At 37.9% G+C, this 18300-nt stretch overlaps 1 protein-coding gene across 1 annotated transcript in view; it reads left to right on the forward strand.

The window, feature by feature from the left end:
* Positions 1-16206, forward strand: part of LOC132008090 (alpha-2-macroglobulin-like) — a gene marked incomplete at its 3' end in the record, with an annotated part of 30641 nt that extends 14435 nt beyond the window's left edge. Inside the window, exons 13-28 of the mRNA XM_059386471.1 lie at positions 20-83; positions 1276-1418; positions 2027-2176; positions 4137-4304; positions 4791-4899; positions 6221-6341; positions 6964-7192; positions 7918-8038; positions 8440-8561; positions 8946-8997; positions 12535-12618; positions 12896-13072; positions 13381-13468; positions 14892-15048; positions 15566-15640; positions 16026-16206. Of these exons, the coding sequence (XP_059242454.1) occupies positions 20-83; positions 1276-1418; positions 2027-2176; positions 4137-4304; positions 4791-4899; positions 6221-6341; positions 6964-7192; positions 7918-8038; positions 8440-8561; positions 8946-8997; positions 12535-12618; positions 12896-13072; positions 13381-13468; positions 14892-15048; positions 15566-15640; positions 16026-16206 (2041 nt within the window). The remainder of the gene's footprint in view (positions 1-19; positions 84-1275; positions 1419-2026; positions 2177-4136; positions 4305-4790; positions 4900-6220; positions 6342-6963; positions 7193-7917; positions 8039-8439; positions 8562-8945; positions 8998-12534; positions 12619-12895; positions 13073-13380; positions 13469-14891; positions 15049-15565; positions 15641-16025) is intronic.
* Between the last annotated feature and the right edge of the window lie 2094 nt (positions 16207-18300).

Raw genomic sequence — 18300 nt, forward strand, 5'->3', positions numbered from 1 at the left:
TTCCTTTCGTTTTTTGCAGATCATGGCAAAGGGAGGCATTGTCCGAAATGGGATGCACGTGCTGCCTGTGGAACAGGGAAATAGTGAGTATTTCCACAATTGTACGTCTCTGCCCCACTTTGACATAGTCAGCGTTAAGTTGCAGAAATACCAGAAAAAGTTTCAAATAAACGGTGGTGATTTCCATCAAACTCCAATAAATGAGAAGTTGAGAGGAGAAAAAAAGAATGGGTGTTTGTTTGTTCGTCCATTTTGCCCTTTATGAAATATTTTTCTTTTCCTTCAGCTTCTTCTGTTCAGATTACTTAAAATGTTGAGGTTGTTGTTTTAGAATCTATGCTTATTCCAGATTTTCAAACCATAAATATTCATGGAGCTTCTTCTCAAAATGACATTTTAGAACTATTTCAGAAGACAGAGAGAATGCTTGGAATGCTTGGAATGCTTCCTAGGCACTAGGTCTTTGGCTGAGTCATTTCTATCTTTGTATCATATTTCCTTTTTGAAGATAGTTCTGATTTATGGAAAGTTGCATTAGATACTTCCACCATTGAATTGGACTCTCGCCATGAACAAATATGCAGCAATATAAACCTGTGACGTCTTCTGCTCTTCTAAAGAAGTTTGAAAACCACTTATAAGAAAACTATCTGTGAGCTACTCTCTTAACTATCAGTGAGCTACTATTTTGATGCATCTTCATAGCAACAGAAAAGCACCATTGTAGCCTTATTTACAGAACTTTAATATGACTATGTAGGTATCAAAAAACAACTATCAAAGGAGCACAGTATTCCCCTTAAGAAAAAAAAGTAGAATATTTTGTTCATAGAAAGTTAAAGAAGATAGAAGGATAAATACAATGTGCTGAACTCTGACGATTACATCACACAACTTCATGTTCTAGTTCCCTCCTCTCGTGTGAAGTCTAGATCAAATAGTAGCCAAGTGGATGTCTCCATATCCTCAGATAGCATCAGAACTTTACAGAGATGAGCTAAAGCTGAAAATTGGTGTGAAATCATTATATGATTTATGAGAGAACACTTCAATAAAATTTTCTCTAAAGCTAGAGTTCTTAGCGGTAGAGAATTCTTAGACATAAATATTCATTTATCACATCTACTTTTTCTTTTATCTGTTATACCAACTAATAGAAACAGTCATTCACTGGCCCAGGCTCCTAAAAATGGCTCTGTGCAACAGAAAAATTTCATTTCAGCCCCGGGGAGTTGTCTAAGCCATAATCACCTCCTCGTTCTCTCTGTGCTCCAGTGAATGGCCATTTTTCCGTGTCAGTCCCCGTGGAGACAGACATTGCTCCCATCGCTCGATTGCTCCTCTTCACCATTTTACCTGATGGGGAAGTGGTCGGGGATTCTGCAAAATACGAGGTTGAAAACTGTCTAGCCAACAAGGTGGGTTTCTTTATCATGAAATTTTCAACATTTAAAACCAAAAGTTGCTGTTATTATCAATTACGTTCTGCATGTGGACACTGGGGCCAAAGGAATTAAATGAATTTTCCAGAGATTCCCGGCAGGGTAATGGCAGAGTCACACTAAGAAGACATGTCATTTGACTCTTGGTTCAAAATTCTCATGCATTGTCTCTTACTATATGATACAGTTCAGAATACCTTGTTCCTTTCTATGATGAAGTGTTGGAAAATATGTAAGTAAGTTTTTAAGGCTACTAAAGAGCCAAAAGAAAAATACAAGAGCATCTAGAACCATTTGCGTTCCACCCACACTTGATAAACACCTTACCATGTGCCAAAGGTAAAAAATGACGTCTCAAATTTAACAATTTATAAGAATAATTAGATATCATTATAATGGCTCAACTGACTCTTGAGCATCAGAATGATGTGTAAGGGACAAAAAGCCCCAAGACTCACATGGTGCCAACCATCACCAAGTCAGAGTGAGCGTATATTGAACGTGAGGAACCCTCGGGAAATGCTTGTGAATGCACAGTTAAATCAGGACATTTGTTTTTTCGACTGTTCTCCCCAATTCCATAGGTGGACCTGAGCTTCCGCCCAGCGCAAAGTCTTCCGGCTTTACATGCCCACCTGCGAGTTTCAGCTTCTCCTCAATCCCTGTGCGCCCTCCGTGCGGTGGACCAAAGTGTGCTGCTCATGAAGCCTGAAGCAGAGCTGTCAGCAGCCTCGGTGAGTTCCCAGCAGCCTTGGGGGTCAGGAAAGGCCACACAAGGGGCTCAGAGCAAGGAGAAATGCCTACCTGAGTAAGATCGGATCTATTAAAATTTTATTTATCTAGGAGTTCATAGTTTTTATCTCCTTCATGGGCACTTTTTTGATAAGAAATATATTACATTTGAATACATATATATTTATTTACATAATTTTATATACATGCTTATACAAACATATGTATGTATATGTTTTATATACATATTAATAAAATCAAGCACCATTCAAAGTTCCTGAAATCCTGGAGCTTGATGAAACCAGTAATAGTCATTTTCAAGCTAGTTGTAATGTTTGAAAAAGCCTAACAAAAGTGGTGCACTGACCTGCACTAAAACTGATATTAAATATCAGATTTCTGTTTTTATAAGAATTATAGCAAACAGTGTATGTCCCAAGATGAACACCATTTCTAAAGGAAGAAACAATATCTCTGATGAATAAAAATTTGGAAAAATGAATTACTTTCATTTACCAATTATGTGGGTAAATGAAATCCTTTAAAATGTTGGGTGAAGAGAAGAAATAGCACAAGCGTGTGGCTGGAGTAGAACAATGAGAAACAACCACACGAACTAACATTAGTCCGCTTACATCTTCCAATTTTCAATAGAAAGTCAGTTGAAATAACCTCGGTATTTTTTTTTTCTTACTATCAAAATTTTACAAAAGGAAATTAATATTTTACTCCCTGAAAAAGAAAGTTATAAGAAAAGACATTTAACATTTTGGTCCTTCCAAATGAAATTTAATCGAAAATATTAGAATTCTTCTAAAGGAAGTATTAAGTACATTTCAATGGGAACAAGAGGATATGTGGGAAAATAATGATGTTTTATGTTTACATAACATAATTTTATAGTTCTCAGGGGGGTTTTCTAAATTATAACAGTGTTGGCAGATAGAGAAGGCAGAATGTCCTTCCCATTGATTTTCTTAATTAAAAAAAAGCAGAAACTTTTAGGTAGTTAACAGTAGACTTGGGGTAGAACACTAGCCCAATCCTCCCAGCCTTGATAACATTTTACTAATGAAACACTTCACTCCCAACAGCATAAGCCATCCATTCAACACATATTTATTTAGTGTCTGCTGCGTTCTAGGTGTGCCCACTGTTTGCTGAAGTGCTGCGGATCTAGTAGTGACCTATTAAAAAGACAAAAAGCCATGCTTTCTTGGGACTTGTGTTTCCAAAGATGAGATAGATAGTAACACATGATACGCTTTGGAGAAAATAGCAGAGCAGGGAGGTGGGGAATAGTAAGACAGAGCTACCTTTGAGAGAGCATTTAATTTCATTACCCTACTTACTTGGCCAAGCAGTTTTAAACCCCTCTGAACATAACACAGTGCACTATCAACATTTTTACATCTCTCTTCCCCTTCCCTTTCAAATGAATTTGGAAACATCATTTCCAGTACTTTATGTGCTGTGTGAAGGTCTGGAGCATTTTGTTCCCATGAATAATACCTAAGAAAATCTATCCTGTCCTACTTAGAGGACATAGGCTTATTCATGTGCCAGTTTAGAACATAAGTTCATTAACTTTGTTACACACTAGGTCAGTTGCAAACCACAAGGAGAGACAAAGCCATCATTTCATTCTATCATCCTGAAATTTTATACTATGTCTCAAATACAGCAGACATCAATTTATCTCAAAGTTTTATTCCATTCTAGTATGGAGTCTAGTGTTTGCCTCTGAACTTTGTAACAAATTATTGTGGTCTTTGAGTACTCAGATGGGAATGTTTAGGCTTTTTTTCTCTCTCTCTCTTAAAAACAGCTTTGAAATCATCTCTGCAAATTACTGAAGCAACACTGGCACTCAAAGACTGATGGTGATTATACTTTTCTCTTTGCATTTAAAAAGAATAAGCCACAAGTAAGTTTGTCCTTTTGTCCTTTGCATTTGTACAGGTTTATAACCTGCTACCCATGAAGGACCTCACTGGTTTCCCTGGAAGCTTGCATCAGCAGGAGGAAGATGAGAGAGACTGTGTCAATCACCATAATGTCTATATCAACGGGGTCATGTATTCCCCTGTGTCAAATACAAATGAAAAAGATATGTATAGCTTCCTACAGGTAAATTCCTTATACAATAGATGATCCCTTCTAAAGATTTACAAAATATTATATATGAAAAAATTATTTATTATAATTTCTTCATATCATAATTGAAGGTACTAGGACACAGAGAGGTCAAGTGACTTCTCCAAGGTCACTGATAGTTGCAGATCTGCTAATAGCAACAGAGTCAAGGCTAGAATTTTTTGGACTAGTAATCAAGTATTTTTTTAAATTTAAATTTTAATTTTTTTAATTTAATTTTCCTGAAATTCATTGCCTTGTGCTATTTATAAAAATCATATATATAAAATATTACTGTTAAAAGAATCCTAACAACAGAATAAAATTACCTCCATATGTATACCAATATCCCTTCTACAGATGTGAACATTGAAAGTTTAGTATTAAGTTAATTGAATTATTTGTGAAATGCAATGAAATGTGTGCCCATATATATTTTAGAATACTTAGATACTGATTAGGTGATAATCTCGTTCACAGGATATGGGCTTAAAGGTGTTCACCAACACAAAGATTCACAAACCCAAAGTATGTTCACAACCTGAACACAAAGCAATATACTCATCTCGAAGACTATTCGCTTCTCCAGGTAAAGAACTAATAAAAGTTAATATCCTTAGTCAAATAAAAGAATATTTTAAAAGATCAAATGTGATAAAATTAACCAAAAAGTCCCTGTGATTCAGATATATTAAAGTCCTTGCTCAAGATCACATAGTGATACAAACCCCAAATTTCTGACTGTGTCAAACCCCCACATCCTGAAGAGAATACAAAGCAGACTGAGATGTTTTCTGAGAGGTACAGTAACATCGTGTGTCGACTTTTAAAAAAAGAAAGAGAGAGAGAGGCAGATAAGCAAAATAAAAGAAAGGGTTAATTCTCACTGAGCAATTGGGAAAGTCATTCCTAAAAGAATCTGCCTCTAGTAAATGGAGATGTGGGAATGGGTGAGGTTGAGAAGAAAAGATAATTTCCAGAGGATTGGTATAAACTGAAACAGAAATGTTCACAAGTTGGGACTACATTCTCACTGGTTAGATAAGGAAGCTCTAACTTACCAAAATTAACAGCCAATATTCATGTTGAAGTCACATTCATTTGTCAATGAAATGGATTACTTTACTGATGAATCAGATAGTAACCAACCACTTATTTCTAGTCTGATTTTGTCAAATCATGGAATGTGTCAAAAATCAAAGAAAGCGTTTGGTGAAAATTAACTGGTTATGTGGAATTTAAGTAAATATTATATATTTTTATTACTTATAAATAAAAGTCTACCATCCTTTACAGTAGAATTTATAGTAAACTTATGTATGTACAAGGTATATATATATATGTACAAACTTTTTTCAGAGAACTGATTGTTGACTATTTACCAGTACACCATTAACAGAAGGTAAATAGGTGAAAAGACCTGACTGACTTTCTGGCACATGTCGAAATAAAGAATTTTTTTAATCCTTGATCCCTCACTCCTATAAACTTTCTCAGAGCCATTGTCTTCATGTTTGGGTATGATGTTTCTTTGATCCCAAAGAGGAACACACTAAATGGAAACTGAGTCTTCTCCTCCTCCTAACACACTTCCTATCATTTTCCTCTTGAGACAGAGTGCAGTGACCACAGAGGACTCTTTTTCTGCTCCATAGGCCATCCCAAGCTCCTTCTGCCTCTAGGCCTCTGCCCTCTGCTTGTGACTCTTTTCTTCCAGCTCACTTAGAACTCATCTAAGACTCCAGGAGTCAGCAAAAATATCACCTCCTCAAGGAAGCTTTCCATTATCACCCAAGCATCCTCTCTTGGTTTTTGTCTATTCTATCACCCTATTTATTTCTTCTGTAGAATGTATTATAATCTCTTTATCTGTGTATTTATTATTTCTGTCTCCCCCCCACCCACCATAGTTGTATCTGAATTGCAAAAAGGCAATGAATTTACGGAGATGGCCCTTGTTTCCGAGGCTCCCCCAGAGACTGTGCGAAAGTACTTCCCTGAGACGTGGATCTGGGACTTGCTGGTGTTAGAGTAAGTAACTTTCTTTATATAAAAAGGCAATGATATAGACTTCTCACAATTTTCCATTTTTAGCCAATTTTTCAATATCCAAGTATCTCTTAGACACATTGCATCAGAGCTAAGAAATTTTGCACACGGTTAATTCTAACACTTCCAGAAAATGGGAATAAGGAGTAAATATGACCAGGCCCTGCAGAGACTAACACCTATATGAGATTCTTCACTGGCCAACAATCTTGAGTTAAAAACAGAATCAGTCAGGCCAACTACACACCGTAGTAGTACAATTAAAACTTTAAAAAGCCTGCCTTCATTAGAACAGCATTTTAAAGAGTAAAATTTAAGAGCAATCTCAAAATACATATTTATTTCATAACAATAGTGTCTATACTAGAAAATGCTATAATTCTGTGTCTATAGGAAATTCTGATAAAGACTAGAATTGAAAACAGAATTGGAAGTAAAGGACTTCTTACATTTTCCCACTTTGAGTCTTGATGATACTCTCCTTTATTGACATTTCTACTGGGTGCATAAGTCATGACAATAGAATTATTTATAGGGATTCTCTTCCTAGAAAGGATTTCTTTAACTGCTCACTTTCTGTTCTTCACATTGCCATCCTCCCCAGCTCATCAGGAGTGGCCGAAGTAGGAGTAAGAGTCCCTGATACCATCACGGAGTGGAAGGCAGGGGCCTTCTGCCTGTCCAATGTCACTGGACTTGGTCTCTCTCTTCCTGCCTCCTTCCAAGCCTTCCAGCCCTTCTTTGTGGAACTCACAATGCCCTACTCTGTGATCCGTGGAGAGGCCTTCACACTCAAGGCCACTGTCCTCAACTACCTTCCCAAATGCATCCAGGTAAAGACCTCTCTTTTCTAAATTGAACACAGGTATAGCAGTCAAGTAAATTAAAAATCCTATTCTTTGAAATACTGACAAGCTTCTGTGTATAAAGGGCTCTTACCCGAGGAGGAATACTCTCAGAGATATTCAGATGTGATAGAAGCTATGGTTGCTGATATTTCCATATACTTGCAACTTCAAACAAGCTTCTGACCCTTGCCCATAAGATTAGGAAGTTTTCACAATATGAAGATTCCTGACATAGCAAACAAAAATCAGTAGACTTCATTCTCATGTCCTAGATCCAAGTTTTTGACTTGTATGTTCCATATATTTAACTTTTGTATATCATCATAAAGCATTAATTAGATTAAGCCTTACTTTGAAAGTTATTTGTGAGCATCTTACCTCTGCTGAACCCATAACAGTTTATAAATCTTGAACACTCTGCTGGGAGAGCTGAGGGAATGGTCAAGATTCCAGGCCAAAGAAGTAGAAGTTCTGCAGGCAGGGGCGTTCTACTTTTCCTGACCTCTTGTGTCACCCCACAAAAGAGCAGATTAAAATACAAAGATTTCAATGTCAGATCCACTGTTAGGTAGTCAGTCTATGTTTAGATCAGCTTCAGTAGTAGGCAACTTAATATCTAAGCAGTCCCCCAATATGCTTTTTTTCAAACCATTCTACCTTTGGTTCTCTTCTCCCTCTAATCTGTCTTTTTGTCTCACCTGGGGTTTCAGGTTAGTGTGCAGCTAGAACTGAATCCTGCATTCCTAGTCCAGGAGAAGGAACAAGAGTCTCACTGCATCTGTGGGAACGGCCGACAAACCGTGTCCTGGGCAGTAAGGCCAAAGGCATTAGGTGAGGAACAGTCTCCTAGAGACAATTCTCTACTCAAGGATTGTATATATCAGTTGGATCCTTACATCTAGTGCTACTTCCCTCAGGCAAAGACCATGCCCCCCCCCCCATACACACACCCCATCCCTGCTGCCACTGCCTTGTAGATACTTTTTCCTTTGTCTTTTATTCTAGGATGTCTAGAAGACTTATCCCCTCCCTTCGCTTGCCTCCATCTATCTCTGCCTTGGATTCTCAGGGTCCCTAGCCTCTAGTTGCTGCTGCTTCCATTCCTGCTCCTGTGTTTTCATAAAACAACAACAAAAAAAAGGTTACAAAGTATTGAACACTTAACAAATCTTGAGGTTTGGAGACATGGAGAAAGAAGGAGATGGTGCTCATCTGTATTGCCCCTTTTTTAGGAAATGTGAATTTCACCGTGAGTGCAGAGGCACTGGAGTCTCAAGAGCTATGTGGGACTGAGGTGGTGGTGGTCCCTGAATATGGCAAGAAGGACACCATTATTAAGTCCCTGCTGGTTGAAGTAAGTAAGCCTACCTATTTGGTAGGTCACCATGAGCCAATAAAAACAATGGTGCGTTGAAGGTTCCAAGTTTTAGATAAGAAGGGTGAAATAATACATAAAGCACATAAGATTATAAATAATACTTAAGTACATAAGAATATTTCACAATAGTCTCTCTTCTCTCTCTTTATCTCTCAATCTCTATCTTTCTCTCTTGATATTTACATAATTTTTCCTCATTTTCTCCTCTCTGTTCTTCATATTGCTTATACTTAACAATTCTTTATGTGATACAATTGGAAGTCAGCTCCAATTCTTCTCTTCCTGATCAGGAAATTGGTGGTTCCACTATCAACATAATTGTCCATTCTCACCTCTACCTTTCTTTCTTTCCACCTACAGCCTGAAGGACTAGAGAAGGAAGCAACATTTAATTCCCTGCTCTGCCCATCAGGTAAGAGTCATTCATCATAATTAGAATAGCACTGACTAAAGTTTCTATAATATTTAAAGTTGAGAGAATCCTATATCTTATTCCTACACCTCCCTATGAGCTTGACCCATTTGATAAATGAGGCAACTAGTTCCTAGAGAAGCCACATAATTTGATCAGGAGACTATCCCTAGCCCATGCTTTCCAAATTTTTACCTGTTATAGCACTTTTACAAACACCCAGATGTCCTTCTATGTATGACATGGTTACATAGGCAATGGTTACATAGGCAATGAATATTGCCAAAAGCAATGTTTCCTTGAATATTTGGTTACATACCATATGGGTAGCCAAATTCAAGCCACCTCATCATTGAGTTTTGCATAGGCAAGAGCATTTGATAATGGGACCATGCTGTGTCCTAAAGAAAGAATAGTCTCAGCCTATACCATTATTGTCATATCATTATTTGTTTGATGCCAATCTTGTACCTAATGTTCTATCAGTCATTTGAGAAGATACTAAAGAAACTCACAGTAGAAGATATAACTTTATTTTGGTGGAGAGTGTTCTAGTCTAAACAAAAACACAGAATGTTAATACACTAAGAAAGTTATCAGCACAGTATGTTCTCACCTCAAACAATGTCAAATCAATATCATACATGTCTTTTTGCCTTTCTCTTCAGTTTATATAATATTCAGTTTATATAATATTTATATATATATTTCTTTTCTCTTTGTATAATAAGCAGTTCTGTTTATTATGCTTATTATACTCTCAAGACTTCAAATATATAAAATGTGTTCTAAAAACACAATTGCCTGGTTGTTTAGCCTTATTTTAAAATTTAAGTAAGTTTGCCACCAAATCCTTTAATCTTGGTATGTCTTCCATTACTGAGTTCTTCATTTTTTATTTATTTCTTATGTATCTAGGGCTAATCATCAAGTAGTTCTATTAAAATTAACTTAATTTCCCATGTAATACAAAAATATATTCTCCTTTACAAAATAAAACTTCATATTAAAGGGAAACTTTTTCAATACTTCAATGATCATCCATATATGTTTAGAAATACTGTGCACATGAATGTTTACATATGTGATTTATATAACTGGTATATGTTTCATTCTGTAACTAACATTTATAACTTTTTACTGAGCAACCTATTTTAGAAATCTAGCCATATTAAATTATAGAAGTAGGTAATCTTTTTCAGTCCCTTTTAATTCCATACTATCAATATATCATGGTTCTGATTGTTTTTTAGCTATTGATCAATTTTTTTAAACTATTTGCCAGAATGAATGAATGAATGAATGAATGCCTCCTTATATATACATGCAAGTATATTTAAGGTAGATAACAAAATGTGAAATTTCTAACAGGGAACATGTATATTCTTAAATTTTAATAGAACTTAAAAACCTTTCTTTTATTACCTAAATGTGTTAATAGTCTCACCAGTTTATATTGTGCTGCACAATCACCATCATCTTTAACCATCAGAGTTTTCAATTTTCATGAAAAATTTGCATGAAAAATAGTGTTGTTTCTATCTTAATTTCTATACTCACAAGTGAATATGAGCTTATTTTTACATATTCATGAATGACTTCATATCCTTTGACCATTCAGGTTCTAGTGGTTTGTCTTTTTTTCTGCTTCATCTGTATGACACTGATTTTTTATCAAATAAGTTGCAATTTTTTTCGCTTGGCAATTTGTCTTTTACCTTTGTTTATGGCATCTGTTTTCTTATTTTTTTGAATGAAGGTAAGAGAGGTTTCTTTAACATATGAATAATATATATGCAAGTATGTCTTACAGATATATCTCTTATTATAGTTTTATGTGATAAGAACACTTAATGTGAGATCTATCTTATTAACAAGTTTTTAAGTGTAAAGTATGATACTGTTAATAGTAGGCACTGTTCTAGAATGTATGTTGGTACAGCCACTCTGGAAAACAAAATGGAAACTCCTCAAAAAATTAAAAATGAGCTACCCTATGACCTAGCAATTGCACTACTGGGTATTTACCCCAAAGATATAAATGACATGATCCAAAGGGATACTTGCCCCCCAATGTTTAGAGCAGCAATGTCCACAATAGCCAAACTATGGAGCGAGCCCAGATGTCCATCGACAGATTAATGGATAAAAAAAGACATGGTGTATATATATTTATATAATGCAATATTACTTGGCCATCAAAAAATTAAATCTTACATTTGCAACAATGTAGATGGAACTAAAAGGTAGTATGCTAAGCAAAATAAGTCAGTCAGAGAAAAGCAATTATCATGGGATCTCACTGATATGTAGAATTTAAGAAACAAAAGAGAGGATCATAGAGGAAGGGAGGGAAAAATAAAATAAGACAAAATGGGATAGGGAGACAAACCATAAGAGACTCTTAACTAGGGGAAACATGGGTGGCTGGGTGGTTTAGTGAGTTAAGCATCTTCCTTCAGCTCAGGTCATGGTCCCAGGTCCTGAAATCAAACCCCACATCACAGTCCCTGCTCAGTGGGGAGTCTGCTTCTCTCTCTCGCTTTGCCCCTCTCCCCTGCTTGTGCTGTCTTAAAATCTTAAAGGAAAAAAAAAAAAAAAACTGCAGGAAGCCCACTTAGGGTTCCTGGAAGGGAGGGGGATGGGAGGATGGGGTCACTGGGTGATGGGCATTAAGGAGGGCACGTGGTGGAATGAGCCCTGGGTGTTATATAAATATGACTGATGAAACTGAGCTCTGCTTCTGAAACTAACAATGCACTATATGTTAATCAATTGAATTTAAATTAAATAGTAGGCACTGTTCTCTACAACATAATCCTCTTGCATAACTGAAATTTTGTACCCTTTGACAAAAATTCAATATTAATTTCATGAGGAAAGGCGGGCAGCATGAAAATAAATACATTTCTCTTTCATCATCCTGAAATTTACCAGGACTAAAACGGCGGTACATATATGCCTGTCACCAGCAATTATTTTATTTTCAGTGAGTCAAACGTTGTTCATCTTCACCCCCCCACACACACTCTCACATCTTCCACAAAAATACTATCTTCATATCTGGTGAAATTTGATGGCAGTGAGGACAGAGCATTATTATAGAATTCAGAAACTTTCAGAGATTTTTTTCTTTGCTTATGTATACATTAGGGTTTTTTTCATTACACTGTTGAATAAAGAAGTTAGAGATGAACACTAAAGAGATCATCTTGGGATAACCATCTCATGCTAGCCACAGGATGACCACAACAGAGTCACAACATCATGGACACTTCTCAATCTGTAGCCTTCTTTTGGAATATACTCTACATATGGGGGAAAAGAGGGATGAGGAAGGAGAATTTCTGGAAATCTCAGTTTCCCATTCGTACACATTTAAGATAAATACACACACACACACACACACATATAAAACAAGCATATTAAAATAGTGACAACTTTTCAGAAGTTTAAGTGTAAGGCACAGTTCTGGCTTCTGGGTTTGGAGCTCTTCAAGAAGTTACATGGCAGAAGTAATTTCCATTATTTCTCTAGGTGCTGAGGTATCTGAACAATTATCTTTGAAGTTGCCAGAGAATGTAGTAGAAGAATCTGCCCGAGCCTCCACCTTCGTAGTGGGTAAGCTCCAGCCCTAGTGAATTATTCTCCTATATTGATTGTTTTTCCTTTATTCTTTTCCATAAATACTCAAAATCACCATTGTAATATTAACTTGATTCTTCCCTCTTTCTTTGGGCTTTTGTATTGTTCCCAATCATACTTCTGTCCCTGGACAGCTCACCCTTCCTAAAAATATTTATTTTTCAATCTTCCTAAAATTATTCATTTCTTCTTAATGATTCACATAGATTATAATCTATAAGCTTTATCACATCCCATCTCTCTCACTCTCTAGGAGACATACTGGGCTCTGCCATGAAAAACATACAAAATCTCCTCCAAATGCCGTATGGCTGCGGAGAACAGAATATGGTCCTCTTCGCTCCCAACATCCATGTTCTGGATTATCTAAATAAAACACAACAGCTGACTCCAGAAGTCATGTCCAAGGCCATTGGCTACCTCAATACTGGTGAGTGATTAAATGAGTGAAGACTTCACAGTGTCATTTTAACAATAGATTGGATTTCCTAATAGGCTTGAGTTACTTATCAAGTATATGTTAGCGAATCATAGTATCATAGTTACTATGATAGGAAGGACAGTTAATTTTAAGATTATCCAGAGTCCAGCCTCTAATAAATGTTTAAAATGAAGAACCTTGTAACATAGGACCGCAAAATTTAGGAAATATCACAAGAGAAACTGAAGCATTTTAGTAATTTCTCTAGCCGCAACATATACAGTCGATCAAATTGTTTCATTAACCTTCCGTTTCAGGTTACCAGAGGCAGCTGAATTACAGGCACCATGATGGCTCCTATAGCACCTTTGGGGAGAAATATGGCAGGAATGAGGGCAATACCTGGTAAGTGATTGACAGTTCCTTGAGGTCCTATTTTTTTACCAGCTCTTTACATATATTATCACAATTACATTCACAGTAACCTTATCAGATATGTATTATTAAACCTCTAGTTGGTTATACTTGACAAATATAGCAAGGTAACAAGCGGAAAAGCTGACATTCAAATATATGTTAGATTTGTTCCCTAAATTTATCCTGTTAGTAATAACCAAGGTATTCTTTCTAAAACAGCTAGTTTTTTGAGAGGAAGAGCGCACGAGCAGGGGGAGGGACAAAGGGAGAGAATCTTAAGCAGCCTCTGTACTCAGCACAGACTCCGACGTGGGGCTCGATCTCATGATTCTGAGATCATGACTTGAGCCAAAAATCAAGAGTCAGATAGTTAATTTCAGGTGGTTATCTGACTGAGCCACCCAGACACCCAGAAACAGCTCTTTTTTTTTAATGGTTACTTTTTTTTCTAGAATAGTTCCCATAGCCATGAGTTTTTTAATACATTACCAGTGAACATATCATCTAATTTCTAGATAAACATCTAATTTCTAGATGTTCACTTCAGCTTTTAATATGTTTTTATATCATGGTCATCCTGACTGTGAATACATTCACTCATAGGAAGAAAGAAAAGAGGAGAACCCAGTGACAAGCAACATTGTTTTAAAATCCTTAAGGTGTGGGGCACCGAGGTGGCTCAGTCAGATAAGCACCTGACTCTTCATCTCAGCTCAGGTCTTGATCTCAGGGTCACAAGTTCAAGCCCTGTGCTGGGCAACAAGGTGGATGTACAGCCTACTTAAAAATAAATGGATAAATAAAATCCCAAAGGCAAACCAAAGCAGTGTGAAGTTATTCAATCTTCTTTTTTTTTTATTATTCTTTTTTTATTCAACCTTCTAAGTAAGGAGATTCTGCCATCTACAGAAGGAAATCTCTAATGAGAAGAAAGCCTTACTCAAATAAGTAAAAACAAGTAACATCAGAAGTTCTTATGGGGTGCCTGAGTGGCTCAGTGAGTTAAAGCCTCTGCCTTCGGCTCAGGTCATGATCCCAGGGTCTGGAAATCAAGCCCTGCATCAGGCTCTCTTCTTATCAGGGAGCCTGCTTCCCCCTCTCGCCCTCTGCGTGCCGCTCTGCCTACTTGTGATCTGTCTGTCAAATAAATAAATAGAATATTAAAAAAAGAAAAGAAAAAAAAAAGAAGAAGTTCTTAGACTCTCTGTAGCAATGAGAAAATGAGTCAGCAAGGAAATACTAGATGTAGCCAACAAATCAAGCAGTCTAAAGACAATGGGAATTCTAAATACACAGGAATAGTTGTCAGGTGACTCACATAAATGTAAGCAGTGTCATAGGAAGCTTTTTCTGTGCCACAGTTATAAAACTATTGTAACAACATAAATATCATCTCTTCCGCCCTGCTCAGGCTCACCGCTTTTGTAATAAAGACTTTTGCCCAGGCTCAAAACTACATCTTTATCGAGAAATCACACATCACCCAAGCCCTCATCTGGCTCTCCCAAAGGCAGAAGGACAATGGTTGTTTCAGGAGTTCCGGGTCTCTGCTCAACAATGCCATTAAGGTGAGGTGTTCTCACATTCATTTTGGTTTTTTGTTTTTTTTTCTAATAAGATTTTATTTATTTATTTGGGAGAGAGAGAGAGAGAGCACGAGCAGGGGGAGCAGCATAGGGAGAGGGAGAAGCAGTCTTTCTTGTGAGCAGGGAGTCCGATGTGATACTCCATCCCAGGACCCTGAGATCATGACCTGAACCGAAGGCAGGCACAACAGATTGGGCCACCCAGGCGCCCTTGGAATTAGTTTTGATTTGTCCATTTATGATGTCCACAAGGATGAGAAGAGGTAATAATATAGGAATATTTTAGCAAAGGTAACTAACTAACTAAAAAATAAATAAATGAAACCTGGATAGTACCAAGAAAGAGGGGATGGGACTTAGCTTGATTGTGGTAACTGGCCCCATGGGGAGGAATCTGAATCGGGATAAATTCCAGGACACAGCAGAAGGCAAAGAGCTGGTGAAGAGCGTGCTCAGAAGTTAAATTACTCTGATCTCTCCCTCTGACTCTCACTTACAGGGTGGAGTGGAAGACGAAGTGACCCTCTCTGCCTACATCACCATTGCCCTTCTGGAGATTCCTCTCCCTGCCACTGTAGGTACCACCCCCTCCCCTGTGTAGTTCTAGATGCAGTGACATCACTGCCCTGCTGTCAGAACCAGCCCTCTGCTCAAAGTCCGGTGTCAGCTCTCCCTTTATGCCTGGGATGGTGCTTCCCAGATCAGCAGAAAATTTGGACAATCCACTAAGAAAGATTGACACCATCCCAGAGATGCTATTTCTCCCGTATGGACCTCCCACTGCTGCCATGTACACACCCAAAATGAATTCTAAAAATATGGCCTGTGTTCCTGACTTATGAATGTCATGATAACACGAAGATACTTTTCTCTCCATCCACAAGAATGAGAATAGATGAACACATGCCTTTGGAAATTGACCTGTGCTTCCTTGGTTCCCTCCTTGTTCCCCACCCCAGCACCCCGTTGTCCGCAATGCCCTGTTCTGCCTGGAGTCCGCCTGGAAGTCAGCAAAGGAAGGACCCCATGGAAAGCATGTCTACACCAAGGCACTGTTGGCCTACGCTTTCGCCCTGGCAGGTAACCAGGAGAAGAGGAGAGACGTACTCAGCTCCCTTCATGAGGAAGCCGTGAAGGAAGGTGAGCGCACATCTGCGGTCCTCTCCCCACCCCCATTCTCTGTGTCAAGAACCGTACAGCAGAACCCCCACACCTACATCCTGTGACCCCTTTCCCCTGTCTTCTTTTGTCTATATCACTATAAAATCTGGGTTCTCTTAAGCAAGTCACACATCAAAAGATAAGAGGCAGTGTAGTGTAGTAGTGAGACACCCAGCCTCTAGAGACTAGCTCCAAAGCCTCTTAACCTACGAGGCCTTGGACAACTCACTTACCATGTCTGTGTTTCAGTTCCTGCAATGATAAAATGCGGATAATAGTCTTTACCTCATAGGGTTCTGTCAATATTAAATGAATGAATACAAGCAAAGCACTTAGTAAATAATATGGTACAAGTAAGTGCTGTGACAGGATTGCCTATCATGATTTTAATAGTCATTCTTTTTTTTTTTTTAAGTTTTTACTTACTATTTGACAGACAGAGATCACAAGTAGGCAGAGAGGCAGGCAGAGAGAGAGGAGGAAGCAGGCCCCCTGCTGAGCAGAGAGCCGGATGCGGGGCTTGATCCCAGGACCGCGTGATCATGACCTGAGCTGAAGGCAGAGGCTTTAACCCACTGAGCCACCCAGGTGCCCCTTTAATAGCCATTCTTAAGATATACCCAGTCCTTTCCTGGTGCATCATACCTTCTTAAACATAAGAAAAGAGTGAAGGAAGTCACCTCACAAATAAATTATGGTATTTTATGCTCATATCAAAAGTCTGATAATGTTGACAAATCTATTCATATTCACACGATATTTCTATGTGTGCTGTGGTCTATATGAGGGGTCAAAGAAATAGAAAATGCAAATACAAATAATACTTTATCCAGTAAAACATATTTTACCTTTCACCCTTGACAGTGCCATTAATTGCTTATCCTTAAAATGTATTGGGAATATTTCAGATATGTAAACCACTTTATACTTTCCTCCCAGTTTAAGAAACACGAAATGACCAGTGCAGGAAAAATTCCCTGTGTACCAATCCCACCCCAAAAGGTAGCCATTATCCTGAATTTGTCCTTATAATTTCCCTGGGTTTCTTTATTTTTCCTACATACCTATTTCTAAACAATATTTGGAATTTTTACGTGTTCCTCATCTTTACATAAAGGTATCACACTTTTGAGTATTTCTGCATCTTGTTTTCTTGCCTGTTTGTCTGCCTTTTGTTTTTGACATTGAACCTTGTGGGAAGAGGAGGCCCCATATGAGTGCCTGTGGCTCTAATGCATTGTTTTCACTGCCACATAATATCTCACAATATATACATAGGTCATGATTTATAGTAAGGAGTCTCTCCCTCATGGACGTTTTCTTGTTTCTTATTTGTGGCTATTGCAAACCACGCTGCAATGAACACTCACAAACATGCCTCCTTGTACCTGTGTGAGTTTCTCTGAGCTACACTTCCAAGAAGTGAATTGCTGATTAGCAGGCTAAGCACATCTTCCTCTTTGCTGGATATACCCGAATTGCTTTCCAAAGAGCAGCTTCCTTCCCTCGGCAGCGTAAATTCCTATTATTTCCCATCTTCGTTAGCCTTTGGTATTTTAAGATTATGTACTTTTTCTGGCCTAAGGAGTATGAACTCCATTATCTCATGTCATCTGTGATCCTCACAAGAAACTTCTATAGAAAAAGGCTCAGTGGGTTAAGCCTTTGCCTTCGACTCAGGTCATGGTCTCAGAGTTCTAGGATCGAGCCCCGCATCGAGCTCTCTGCTCAGTGAGGAGCCTGCTTCCTCCTCTCTGTCTGCCTGCCTCTGCCTACCTGTGACCTCTCTCTGTCAAAAAAATTAATATAATCTTTAAAAAAAAATTTTTTTTAAAGAAAAATTTGTAGAAAATTTAACAAAGCCTAGATAAGGTCTGATTAACATCAAAAAGGGGAAATTCCCACAGCTGGTGTGGGATCTTGCTCTGCTCTGTCTCCCCAACAACCCAACCACAGCAACTTTTTGGAAACTTTGATGGCTGTGGGCTTCTGACTCCAGCAACATGTCTGCCTTCACCTAACTGAAACAAACAAGTTCAGATTTACACAGAAGGAAAAGCGTCTAGATAAGGT

This window comes from Mustela nigripes, unplaced genomic scaffold (genome assembly GCF_022355385.1).
Source record: "Mustela nigripes isolate SB6536 unplaced genomic scaffold, MUSNIG.SB6536 HiC_scaffold_70, whole genome shotgun sequence".
Taxonomy (NCBI): Eukaryota; Metazoa; Chordata; class Mammalia; order Carnivora; family Mustelidae; genus Mustela; species Mustela nigripes.